The 13,750-nt window shown below is 39.8% G+C and overlaps 1 protein-coding gene and 1 long non-coding RNA gene across 2 annotated transcripts; both read left to right on the forward strand.

Annotated features, from left to right (window-relative positions):
* The first annotated feature begins 737 nt into the window (after window positions 1–737).
* On the forward strand, window positions 738–3,364 carry LOC145498516 (uncharacterized). Its single transcript, XR_014050869.1, has 2 exons — window positions 738–1,913; window positions 2,552–3,364. It is a non-coding gene; the product is annotated as an uncharacterized LOC145498516 (long non-coding RNA).
* Window positions 2,941–13,505, forward strand: LOC145489978 (uncharacterized). Its single transcript, XM_081469099.1, has 4 exons — window positions 2,941–2,976; window positions 3,315–3,491; window positions 4,226–4,250; window positions 12,741–13,505. Exons 1-4 carry the CDS (start codon window positions 2,941–2,943, stop codon window positions 13,040–13,042), a joined length of 540 nt encoding a protein of 179 aa, XP_081325225.1. The 3' UTR covers window positions 13,043–13,505.
* Window positions 13,506–13,750: the final 245 nt, after the last annotated feature.

Consider the following 13,750-nt stretch of genomic DNA (forward strand, 5'->3'; position numbering starts at 1 on the left):
GGCATTCTCAACTAATGGCGAGAGCTTCAATAAATTCGGAAAGAACCAATTTTTGCACATCAGTATGAGTTTTCATAAAGATCTTGGATGTGATATCAGGTATTTCCACGGACTTAAGCTTTTTAAACTACACAATCGACCACTTAAGAAAACAAGAATCAACAAAACTCCTTGCAGTAATATATATATATAGCACCATGCACTGTTAGCTAGTACTACGTCTAATGCCGTGTTTTATTTATTTTCTTACATCCAGCTTTCAACATTTTTCATCGAATGTAACCAGCAATATATTTACAGTCTTGTTTTAGTTTTTCAGTGTTATCAGTCGTTTACGTCTCAGCTGAGTCACTTTAATCCCAGCATAGCCTCAGTACTCCAAAATATTTCATATTTATATCAGTGTGGAAGCTTTAAAAGCACTTAATTAAGTTCCTTTTGTCATACGGTAAATGTTTCAGTCAAACTAATCTCAGTGAGAGCTTTCATTTTGACTGTTTTCATTTCCAAAACAAATCACTTACACAGACGACGTTTACACCATGCAAGCTAGAATACAATGAAATTAATTAAGCTCACCAGTACCTTAATCTACGATAGCTCAGCCGGACGGCTAAAGCTTTCAAAACAACGAGAGCGAATAGTCTTTATGTCAGTTTTTGTTTTTGCTAAGAAATCGCTTTAAAGGTTCTCTTGTTAAAAAAAGTGTTCTTTCTTTTTTATTAGAAATCGATTAAAATTATTTCTTGCAAAACTTCAACTTGGTTCTCGGAAATAAACTGTTCAAAACAATCTAGTACCTAGAAAGTCAGTCGCACCGAGAAGTTCGACTCTTACCTAGTGAAATCGAAATTCTTTTTCTCGCTGACAGAAAAATCACGCTCTCAATTTTTACTACAGTTGCTGTACCGTCTCTCAATGTGCTAACTCTTAGGTTAGTACTGACTCTTAGGTTAGCACGATAAAAGTAAATTTAGCAACGATCATTTCCAAAACGACAACAGCTCAGTTATGCAATCAAACGGTGAAAAGGATGGCCCACGAACACACAGTGACTGAGAACCGACCCAATACTGGTACAAATTGTAGAGAGAGAGAGAGAGGGGTGGGGGGAAGGGTTGTTTTGCTTGCCCTCCCTGCTTTTCTTCCTTCTGTGATTTTTCTTTTTTTTTCCCAAAATAAGGGCATGGGCCCCTCCCCTAGATCCGCCACTGTTCGAAAAGGTAGTGTCAGTGACCCATTATAAAGTGTAGGCAAGAGTATTAAGGGTATTACTAAGATAGGTCCTTGCTTATATCGCAGTGGTTACAATTCTCGTACTTATAACCTGAGCATCGGGGCCATCAGGCCTTTTCATTTCGCTCTCTTCGCTCCCCTTCCACAGTTATGCCTTCGAAAAGACTGATACTAAAGTTATCACATTGGAGTCACTGGTTCAACTGACCTTTCTGACAAACAAATAAATAAAATGAGCTGAAAATGAGCCTCTGTACTAATCTGTCGTGCATCCTATTTACTGATGGAGGCAACGCATTCCATTTTCATGGTTTAAGACTTCACTATTGCCTTACAGGTGTTAGGATGTTATACAAAACAGCGATATTCTGGTGTGCTCTGCTCCGCTTCGTGGTCCACCCCAAAGACGTCTCCGGGTACAAGCCAAACAGTAAGCGTGGATGGAAGGACAACAGAGAAGAGTTTGGTTTTACTTAAGTTGGGCATCACTTCAACAGCGTGCACGCTGACAATTTTGCTCGCTGCTTCTTTGAGTGCAGTTTAGTGGAAAGATGTCAAAATGTGACGTTTCTCTGGAACGAGAAAGAATGTCAAATGAAGAACGAAACAAAAGACAAAAAAGAAAAAAGACTTTGTGGAAAACCCAGCTGCTACTTATATGGAGAACAACGTTCGAGGTTTGTCCATTCAGCTTTTTGTTTTAGACAAAGGACCAGATTGGATGGGAGGCTAACTTCTAATCAGATGATCTTACAACGGATATACGGTCAATCTTTTAACTGACTCACACCGTTATACTGATATTTTTACCTACCTGTGCACGACATACATAATTGCTTGAATGACGGCTAAAAAGAAAGATAACTGAAAGGTGAACTAAGACTGCGTCAGGCCAAGTGTTCCATTCCCCCGGAACGTATCCCTGTCTCTGTTCAATTTTCCCTCGGATGAGATGCTAGACCACTGCACAGGGTTACCCCTATTTAAAAATTTGCTGATACTCGTTGGAGTAGGGCGTTGCATTGTGAGAGTGAATATCTTCCCCAACAACACAACGTAATGAACTGGCCAGGGCTTGAACCCAGACTACTCGATTCAGCGTCCAACGCCCTGATAACCAGCAAATGAAGGAAATTACACCAGTTACCAGGCGATATGAGCCGGTAATTAACAAGGACTACGGACACCAATAACACTGGCAGGGTATCCCTTAGGGTGTGATTTGTGTTTGATCATTGCAGTATGATTAGGTGAATTAATGACTGTAGAACTGTCTTGTTTTAATATGTGGCTCTTTGATCATGGTTCCTTGCAGCCTTTGTAAAGAAAGGTTCGACACCCTCGGTTCCAGGCTTTTCCTGCAAAGATATTCTGATAAGCGGTGAGGCTCCGGGAGATGGTGAGTACTGGATCGACCCAGCATCCTCGGGGGACCCGTTCAGAGTTTTCTGTGACATGACAACTGATCAAGGTACATTGGAAAAAAGATCAACGTTTAAAAATTTGGTTATAGTTCTATTTGTCAGTAAGTATTTCACACCCACTTTAGTTATGGTTGAACCTCTCCAGTAGGGCCGACCACCTTGGGGACAGAGTAAATTGGTCGTTGTTAAGAGGTTATTCTGACAGTTTGGACGAGTTTTAGTGGTCGTTGCTGTTGAGGAGAGGTGGCCGTTGTAGAGAGGTTAAAATTAGAATAAATGTATGGACTGTTTGCTGGGACAAAACAAAGTGGCCGTTGTACGTAGAGAGGCGGTCGTTGTAGAAAAGTGGCCGTTAGTGGAGGTTCGACTGCACTATTGCAGTTATTATCTCTCAAATTTTTTTCTCAAAAAGATTGAAGGGTGATCGCCTTCTTAACTCGCGTTGTTCTATTTTGTTGTAAATGTATGCCCTGCAAAGGTGTTTAACTCAGAACAATAGGGAAAAACATGTATTTCTAGTATAGTAAAAATGAAGGCCAACTGCTCTGCTTCTCCAGAATGATTGCTTTTAAAGCTTTACCTTACTAGTTTCTCTTTCAGGTGGATGGACACTTATCAGTCGTTTCCTGATGAAAGATCTAAATTCTCCACAAGATACAGCTGTGGAGTCAGATTCTTACAGAGAAATCCTTTCTAATCACAGCCCAGTTGAAAAACGACATGGGCTTCACTCAGATCCGGTTTTACTGTTTTAAAAAGAAGGCGGGACGAGTGTTTCACATCATGACCAACAATGATGCTAAAAGGGAGCTAACGTGTGGAGTTTTTTACCGACTCTGACACTGAGCCTGAAGGTTGTGACTCTTCTACACGTCTCCCTGATGACAACTCAACTTTGGCTCGAAACTGTGATATGTGGGGCTATAGCACGAAAGACCGACGGGGGCAGGAGGGGCATAAAAGCACTCGTAATGATCTGCGCTTGTATCACAGACCATTTTTGTGGGCGCTTAAATATTACTTCGCACTTTATATTCAGGACAACAACCCACGCGAACTCGCGTGCGATGACCACAAGAACAGGGCCGATCTGTCTTTCGGAGACATATGGCGCATTTTTGTACGACAAGGGTCATAAGGGAATCAATTGTTTTCAATTTACTGTCTAAAGGAAGACATAAGTATTTTTTGGCTTTGCCTTACGCAGTTTTGTTTGTTTTCTCTTGTTTGTTTTTTGAAAACAACAACATTTATAACTCAGTCAATAATTGATTTTATGGAACTCGTGTCACTTATCGAACCAATAAGATTTTTAAAAAGCTTAACTCTGAATCGCGAGGTCAGAAGTTATTTTCCCGAGCTTGGCGCCGGTGACGTATATGTACATTTGCTTCGAGGTCTTGTAAACCCTCTGTAATCACTAGCTCTTATAACTGCTTTGGTTTAGGTTTAAGGGGCGTCCTTCTTAAGTGCCAGCTGGTTCAAGCCTGAATTTTGTTTTCAGGCTTTAATTTCACAACTTCTTAAGTTGTGTTTAAAACTACAATGATTACTCATGTCTTCAGGGTCATGAATTTGCTGCTAAGGAAAGTTTGTGACCGTCATATTTCGAAAACCATACCTCCGAAGGATAAGCGTTTTGCACAGACTTGCACCATTGAAGACTAAGTCCTGCAAGAGTTTCAAATCACGGCCATATTTGACCAGAAAACGTCGCTATAATGTGGACGAGCATTAGTACAATTAAAGCAGAGTTTCAACTGTTACAATTATGTTGACCGCACATGGCAACCTGAGAAGGCAGCGCGCTACACTTGGGAACACAGCTTGTAAATATGCTAACTGTGTGACATAACTTTGATTCAATTGATCAACACCCAGTATGTGAAATACCGGTAAACATAGTAAGGAGATACTTCTTCAGGCTCAAACAGCTGAGATAATGCTGTTTGATTTATATTGCCTAGTGTAGGGCTTCGATAGGTGTCTAACACGCCATTTTTTCCATTATTGTAATGCCAAGAAATGTTTTCTCTTTATCATGTTTAGTTAGCGTTAAGAGAATGGCACAGGCAAATGTTACAAAAAACTGTTAAAAATGTTAAAGCAGTGTTGAATATTTATAGTGGTCGATGCACTTAGCTACAACTAGCTAGAAAGCTGGCTAGCTGTTTCCAGTCATAGAATCTTCCATAATTCGTTCTTTCAAGCTTTCTATGTAAATTTAATTCCAAAAGATCTGGTATAATGTTGATGAATAGAATACGTTAGCAGGCCAGGCCTCCTCATTAGCGTTGTGAAATTTCCTGCTAAAGCTGCAATGGCTCGGATAAATTATGTTGTTTCAGGAGACAGTTTTTCAGACAAAAACTGTGGGACACATATAAACGATGGACTAAACGATGAATACTAATGAAGTACATCAAGCGACACCACTTCCAACATTTTGGTGGCTGATAAATTTATTCATGAGGGGCTCCGGGGCGCAATAAATCTTTAATCAGGCGTTCCATACCTCTTTTAGTACGAGAAAAGTTGACAACATTACATTGTCTCGACGATCATTAACTGAGTACGGGCACACCTTCTAGTGCTACTTGGATGTTACATCAGTTGAAAAATACCATTGAAAAGGTAAGCAAATCTTGTTGAAAACTAGCAATGGAAACAATTTCTTTTCCTTGCAGTATAGACACTACATCATGAATCAAACAAACTTTGTTAGATTGGTAGACTTGAAAGCTTTAGTTCTTCTTCTTCGGCATTTCATTCTAAAGATGACGACACTTACTAGTGAACAATTAGTAAGTTGCAAATTTCAGTTTCAAATCTTGCGTCTTTTATTTGAACAACCAAACTTTTCTTGAAAATTAAAAAGTGTGAGAATTTTACAATCGCTAGCCTTGCATACGTATGTTTCAACCCTGCCAAGAGACTCATCAGAGGCCTTTCAGCTAACTCGTCAAACATCGCGTTTGAAGTCCCGCTAGCATCAAAATGATGGTTGTAATATTAATTTTGCCTTATATCAAGGATTCCCAATTGCGTAATATGCCATTAAACAACTAGAAAAAAAGTGTGAGAATTTTCTTCAGGCAAAATAAGCAATCAGGAACTGTTGTGGTTTTCTGTATTTGCCTATTAAAGTCGCACAACAGACCCGGCCTTATTCCTCAACGAAACCCTGGGTTTGATTTGAAGAGCGCTAGAATATTTTTAGATTAGAGCTGCATTGTTAGGCATTCTCAACGGCTGATGGAGCTTCAATAATTTCGGGAAGTACCAATTTTTTGCACATCAGTATGAGTTTTCATAAAGATCTTAGACATGATATCAGGTCTTTGGACGGACTTTAGCCTGGAAATCTACACAATCGATCACATAAGAAAACAAGAATCAACAAAACTCCGAGAGTAATATATATGGGAACTGAATTTGACTTCTCGACTGCCATGCACTATTAGCTACTACTGATTACGTTTAATGCCGTGTTTTATTTGTTGCCTTACTTATGGCTTTTAACATTTTTTCATCGAAAGTAGCCAGCAAAATTGACAGTATTGGTTTTAGTTTTTCAGTGTTTCCAGTTGTTTACGTCTTAGCTGAGTCACTTTATTCCCGGCAGCATACACTTACCTACTGACATTTCATATTCATGTCATGGAAAGCTCAAATGCAATTAATTAAGTTCCTTTTGTCCCAGGGTAAACGTTTCAGTCAAAACAATGTCAGTGAGAGCTTTATTTTGACTGTCAATTTTTGTTTCTTCTAAAATTAAGCACTTACACAGAAGACTTTTACACCATGCAAGCTACTAGAATACAATGAAATTAATTAAGTTCACTCTTACCCTAATTTAAGACGGCTAAAGCTTTCAAAACAGCGACAGTGGAAGCTCATGATGTCTTTGTTTTTTTTGTTTTACCAAGAAATCGCTTTAAAAAAATCTCTTGAAACACATGTTTTTGTTCACTAAGAAATCGCTTACAAGTATCTCTTACATGACTTGTTTGTGGGAAATATTGAGCCTATCAAAAGGAATCTCAAATATATACCCATATGCTATGTGCTTGCCCCTAGAAATCCACAATCTTATTTCTATCATTGCAAATTACGTCACTTATCGACATTGCACCCTTAGCAGTATGCGGCATGTTTGTCCCATGAAACAAGTTTGAGAGGAGCTTCGCCTAAATACCAACTAGACTTGGAAATAGCGAAAAAATCGAATTTCTTCAAATTCGCCTAGAATGAAGCCCTACGGGCACTAGTTACAAAAATATTGTTTTAAGTTCGATAAATCAAAAATTATTTTTTTTCCGCAATTTTTTCGTTTCGATGCACCAAATCGGCCAAAATCCATCGAAAATGAGCGGCATATTCAGAGGCTCGTAAACTCAAAAGTAAAAATCTTCATTACAAACTGATTGCACGTCGTATTTGTATTTCCTTTCTTGTCTATTTAGAGCTAAATAGATCGTGATTTGATTGGAACAAAAATATTTGATGAATTTTCTAAATTAACGACCCAAGACAGTTTTACAAGAGGTCTACATTTAGCCTATTTTCAAATGCTGAAAAGGCGTTCTGGTACACGGCTTTTCCCAAAACGCCTAGTTTGGTCTGAAAGAGCATTGTTTCTTCTTCAAATTGGTGAAATAAAATTTTTGGGTAAATAAAATAGCGAGCGATGAGATAGCGAACTAAATGCAGCACTTCTTCCTGAAAACGTGACCGTTGACCCAAGTGTAACGAAACTGATTACTGCAAGAAAACCCTGGAAGAAAAGCAAACGCTTCGTTATTTTGAAACAATTTCTAAGGATATCTCTCCGAAACCGTGATTGCAAGAAACTATTTCTAGATATGAAATCTTACAGGGTCAAAGAAGGAGCTAAAGGACGCATTTTGCTGAGAATTGAGTTGAAGTCAATTCCAGTGAAATTTGCAAACTTGAAGAGGGTCCACAATAGGGTTCTCAGATCCCGCTTTCCCGCCCATTTTTTCTTGTTAATCCCGCCATCCCGCCCCTTTTTGCCTGGAAATCCCGATCCCGCCTAATTTTCAAGGACGTTTCTGCGTTAATTATTAATTTTTAAATTAATAATTAATTTAATTATTGACACAAACTTTTTAAAACAAGATATTGCATAAAAGATCGCAAAAGAATTCAATGGGTAGCAGATAAGTAAGCACAAATGATTATAACGTTTCTTTCTGTAAACGGTTTACTATCTTGTTTCCTTTTGTCCACGTATCAGTGAGAGAAAAAGATTGTTCATTCCCATATTCAAGAGACGGCCGGAAACACACTTGACAGTTTCTTTCAAAGCTTTCAGCGTCTTCACTTTACTTGAAATCAGGGCTCAGAACTTTTCTTTCCGAATGAAGGCATCCCTGTTCGCACAACCTCTTCGTAATATGGTCTAGTATATGATGACGCAATTCGTAATGTCGCATACTTCGTTCGTTAAATCACTATCACCGCCATTCGGTTTGGTCATCCTGGCCAAAACAAGCCAAGCGCTTTGGAAAAGGTCGAGAGACTAGAAAAACTAGAAAAGATCGGGAGGTCAAGGTTACAGACGCAAGCATCGAAAATGTCGGAAATGGACGATACATTTGACAGAACCTGACAGGGTACAGAGCGGTTCACCCTGCGAGCAGAGCCTCTTTTATCGCTTTTTTGAATATGTACCGTAAGAAAAGGCTCTGCTTGCAGGGTGAGAGCGGTTGCTATTCATTACTCGAAACCTGACACAGCTATATGGTTCGTTTCTGCCAGCTTGTGGTTTTGCGCTGGTCAATAACAATTTCTGAAGTCACGTAAGAATTGAAATCCTGTATCCCGCTCTGTTCCCCTTGCAAATCCCGCGTCCCAACCCCACAAAAACACGAAATCCCGCTCCCGCTCGTAATTGTAATTTCCGCTTCCCGCCCCTGTTTTCAGCTCAAATCCCAAATATCACGGCGAAAAAAAGCCAAATCCCGCATCCCGCTAAACCTATTGGGAACCCTCCTTGAAGTATGTTAGAAGCTGGACCCAGATTTGGAAACCTCTAAAAGAAGAAATGTTTAATGTTCCGTGTCCTGCCCGCTACTATAAATTCCATGCACATGCCAACCGCATGTCTTCATGAACAGTTAGAAGCTAGAGTCAAGTTCCATTACCTTTAAAAAGTGCTTGATTTTATTTGTTTGCGTCGACTTTGTTCACTACTCTCACGTTCGAATACCGCAAATCGGTCACGCCAAAACAGTGCAGACCGTACAGACTGCAGACACTTGTTTGGGCTTTTCACTGTGACTCCTTTTTTTTGGGTTTAGTTACAAAATAGTGTTAAATATGTCTGAAAGTTTGTCATTTATCCACAGGCTGCACAAGCGCAGTATTTGACTTTTGATTGAATAGACAAACGCGTACGAGACTTTGTATGGGAAACTTACTCAGTCTGCACGGTCTGCAGTGTTTTGGCGTGACCGATACGTATGGGTTATTGACCAAGTGTGAGGTCAAGATGGCTGGATATTGGCCAAGTTCTTTTTTTGCGTGTTTATGGACCGAGACGGAGTCGAGGTCCATAAACTCGCAAAAAAGAACGAGGTCAATATCCAGCCATCTTGACCGAACAAGCTTGGTCAATAAAGGATTTATTATATGGCTTTCGCGGAAATTTTTCTTGCGGGACACGGCGGGTAGTCCCGAGCGGGCAAGATAGCTCCATCTTGCCCGCTCGGGTAGCCAATCACAGCGCAGGATTTGATTCATCTTGCCCGCTCACGGAGCTAGCCACATAATAATACGCAGTATTCGAACGTGACAGTAACTACTGAGTGAACAAAGTAAAATCAAGCACTTTTAAAAGGTAATGGAACTTGACTCTAGCTTCTAACTGTTCATGAAGACAGCCAATTTCACTTTACATTTTTGGGATCGATTATTTATTTTGGAGTTGCCCATGGAAACTGTCAGTGGAGTTCAGTTGGTTTTACGACAAACATGCGGTTGGCATGTGCATGGAATTTATAGCAGCGGGCAGGTCACGGAACATTAAACAAGCATTTCCTCTTTTAGAGGTTTCCAAATCTGGGTCCAGCTTCTTTTGAAGGTTAATCCAAGAAGACGACTCTTCTATAAATATAAATAATCAGGTAAGTATCGGCTAACATACTTCAAGTTTGCAAATTTCACTGGAATTGACTTCAATTCAATTCTCAGCAAACAAAGTTATTGTGTCGAAATGCGCCCTTTAGCTCCTTCCTTCACCCTGTAAGATTTCATATCTGGAAATAGTTTCTTGCAATCATGGTTTCGGAGAGATATCCTTAGAAATTGTTTCAAAATAACGAAGCGTTTGCTTTTCTTCCAGGGTTTTCTTGCAGTAATCAGTTTCGTTACACTTGGGTCAACGGTCACGTTTTCAGGAAGAAGTGCTGCATTTAGTTCGCTATCTCATCGCTCGTTATTTTATTTACCCAAAAATTTTATTTCACTAATTTAAAGAAGAAACAATGCTCTTTCAGACCAAACTAGGCGTTTTGGGAAAAACCGTGTACCAGAACGCCTTTTCAGCATTTGAAAATAGGCTAAATGTAGACCTCTTGTAAAACTGTCTTGGGTCGTTAATTTAGAAAATTCATCAAATATTTTTGTTCTAATCAAATCACGATCTATTTAGCTCTAAATAGACAAGAAAGGAAATACAAATACGACGTGCAATCAGTTTGTAATGAAGATTTTTACTTTTGAGTTTACGAGCCTCTGAATATGCCGCTCATTTTCGATGGATTTTGGCCGATTTGGGGCATCGAAACGAAAAAATTGCGGAAAAAAGATAATTTTTGATTTATCGAACTTAAAACAATATTTTTGTAACTAGTGCCCGTAGGGCTTCATTCTAGGCGAGTTTGAAGGAATTCGATTTTTTCGCTATTTCCAAGTCTAGTTGATATTTAGACGAAGCTGCTCTTAATGGCCTTAACTCCCACGAGCCTCTCGTAGCTCAGTGGTAGAACATCTTGACTAGTTAGCCAGCAGGTCAGTCGCATAAGTTCGACTCTTAGCTGGAAAACTTGGAGTATGCCTGGATCACTGACAGAAAAGTCATCTTGTCAATTGTTACGACGGTTGCTGTACCGTCTCTTAAATATCCTAACCCTTAGTTACTTCAGTGTTAGGAAATTTAGCAACGAACATTTGCCAAACTGAATAGCAATAGCTTACGCAATCATACGGTGGAAAAGATGGCCTATGAACCCTCTCTGACCGTCTGAGAAGAAAACGTAAATCCTGGCCCAATACTGGTGCAAAGTCTCTTCAGTTTGCAGTTTGACTCGAGAAAGTAATCTCAGCACCCCTGATTTAAGTGTAGCAAGGTAGGTCCCCGCTTATACCGCACTGGTTACAATTCTCGTGCTGGTTGGGAAATCCCGTTCAAGCCTGATTTTTTTCAGGCTTTAATTTCACAGCTGCTTAAGTTGTGTATATAACTGCGATGATCAGTCATGTCTTCATCTTTCTCTGCAATTCAAATATATGATGTTTCATACATTCACTTGCAAAGATTTCACGGTTGTCTTGCATGTTTTAGGATGTTATACACAACGGCGGTATTCTGGTTTGCCCTGCTCCGCTTCTTGATCCACCCCATAGAAGTCTCCGGGTACAAGCCAAACAGTGGGCGTGCATGTGAGGACAACAGAGAAGAGTTTGGGTTTGCTTTAGCTGGGCATGACTTCAGAAGCGTGCACGCTGACAATTTTGCTCGCTGCTTCTTTGAATGCAGTTTAGAGGAAAGATGTCAAAGTGTGACGTTTCTCTGGAACAAGAAGGAATGTCAAATGAAAATCAAAACAAAGCAATCAAGACCTGATGATTTTGTGGAAAATCCAGCTGCTACTTATATGGAAAACAACTTCCGAGGTTTGTCCTTTCAGCTGTTTTGTTTTTTTGAAAAGGACCAGGTTGGATGGAGGGTTAACCTCCACTCATCTTACAATGAATATCGGCCAATCACGATGTACAAAATTGCAGGGATGACTTCTGTAAAGGAAAAAAATGGAAAGGTGAATTATGACTGTGCCAGGCCAAATGTCCCATACCACCGGAACTTATCCCTGTCTCTCTTCAACTTCCCCTGGATGGGATGCTAGTCCATTGTGTCGGGTTACCCCCTAATATTAATTTCGCTGGTACCTGTTTGATACGCCAGGTTGGAGGGGGATGTTGTGAGAGTGACTTTCTTGTTCAAGAGCACAACTTAATGTCTACCGCCTTGATAACCATCAAATAACCATCAGTTTCCAAGCGACACGAGGCGATAATTAACTAAGACTATGGACAGTTTTAACTTCCTACAAGAACACAAGTGGAATGGAGAGACCAAACACAGGAACACTGGCAGGATACCCTTTAGAATCTATGACTGTAGATTGCATAATTAAAGCAACGAAATACACATGGACTGTCCCGTTGTAATGTATGACGTTTCTTGCAGCAAAGAAAGGTTCGACACTCTTGGTTCCAGGCTCCTCCTGCAAAGATATTCTAATAACCGGCGAGGCTCAGGGGGAAGGTGAGTACTCGATCAAACCAACATCCTCAGGGGACCCGCTCAGAGTTTTCTGTGACATGACAACTGATCAAGGTACGTTAAAAGAGACGATCCAATAAAATTTGAAACCACTTTTGTTGTTGCTCAGAAAAGATTGCAGCGTCACTCTATTTTGTTGTAAAAAGTATGCCTTGAAAACTACCAGAGAAAAACATGCATTTCCAATAAAAATGAAAGCCAACTGCTTTGCTGCTCCAGGATGATTACCTTTAAAGTTGGACCTTACTATTTTCTCTTTCAGGTGGATGGACTCCTATCAGTCGTTTTCTGATGAAAGATCTAAATTCTCCACAAGATGCAGATGTGGAGTCAGATTCTTACAGAGAAATCCTGTCCAACCACAGCTCCAATAAACACTACTTGTTGCGAGATGACTTCAATCAGTTGAAAAACGACATGGGCTTCACTCAGATCCGGTTTTACTGTTTTAGAAAGAAGGCGGGCGGAGTGTTTCACATCATGACCAGCAATGTTTTTTACCGAGTCTGACACTCAACCTAAAGCTTGTGACTCTTTTACACGCCTCCCTGATGACAACTCAACTTTGGCTAGAAACTGTGATATGTGGGGCTATAGTACGAAAGACCGATGGGGGCATAGCAGCGTTCTCAACGCTGTACGCTTGTTTTCGAGACCAATTTTGTGGGCATATGAAAATTACTATGCGCTTTATATTCAGAACAACGATCCACGCTCGCTCTTGTGTGATGACTTTACAGACGAGAACGCCGTGTCTTTGGGAGACACATGGCGTATTTTTGTGCGATAGGGGATTTATTTTCAGTTCTTTAGAACGGTTTTCAACTAAGTGTCTAAAGTAAGACATGAGTACTTTGTTTTACGCAACGTTGTGATTGGTTTAAAGCTTATGCCACTTATTTAACCAATCAGATTTAAAAGCGAAACTAATCCCGAGGCCACGGGGTTTTTTGGTGACGTACATTTGCTTCGAGTTGTTATAAACCCACGGTGTCACTTATGTTGATTATCATTGGGGCTCATTCAAACGTTACTAAAGAGGTCCGCCGCTAGTATTAGCAATTAATTTCAAATTCACATAATTTCTAGTGGCCTTTCCAGCTAAGTCTGCAAAACAGCTGTAATAGATATCAATATAACTACTATTTCTTTCGTAGTCATAAAGTTGTTTTTGAACAGAAAGTTTCAATTTTTTCTTAGGCTGACAAGTTGTTGTAAATCAGAGAATCTCCCATAATTCGTTCTTTCAAAATTTCGATGTAAAATTCCAAAAGATCTGGTATAAAGCTGATGAATAGAATTATCTTGAGTAGTAGTCGGAGAAAGAACTGTTCAAATTTCCACCGAAACAGGAATGTATGAATAATCCAGGTAGATAAAATGTTTTGAAACTTATCCGCACTTAACAACTTGAGAGATGTAAACAAACAATGGTGTACTAGTTGAAAAAGTAAGAATTGTTAAAATTTTCTACTATTTCTCTCGACTATACTGATTA

Source organism: Orbicella franksi, chromosome 1 (assembly GCF_964199315.1).
Source record: "Orbicella franksi chromosome 1, jaOrbFran1.1, whole genome shotgun sequence".
Lineage (NCBI taxonomy): Eukaryota > Metazoa > Cnidaria > Anthozoa > Scleractinia > Merulinidae > Orbicella > Orbicella franksi.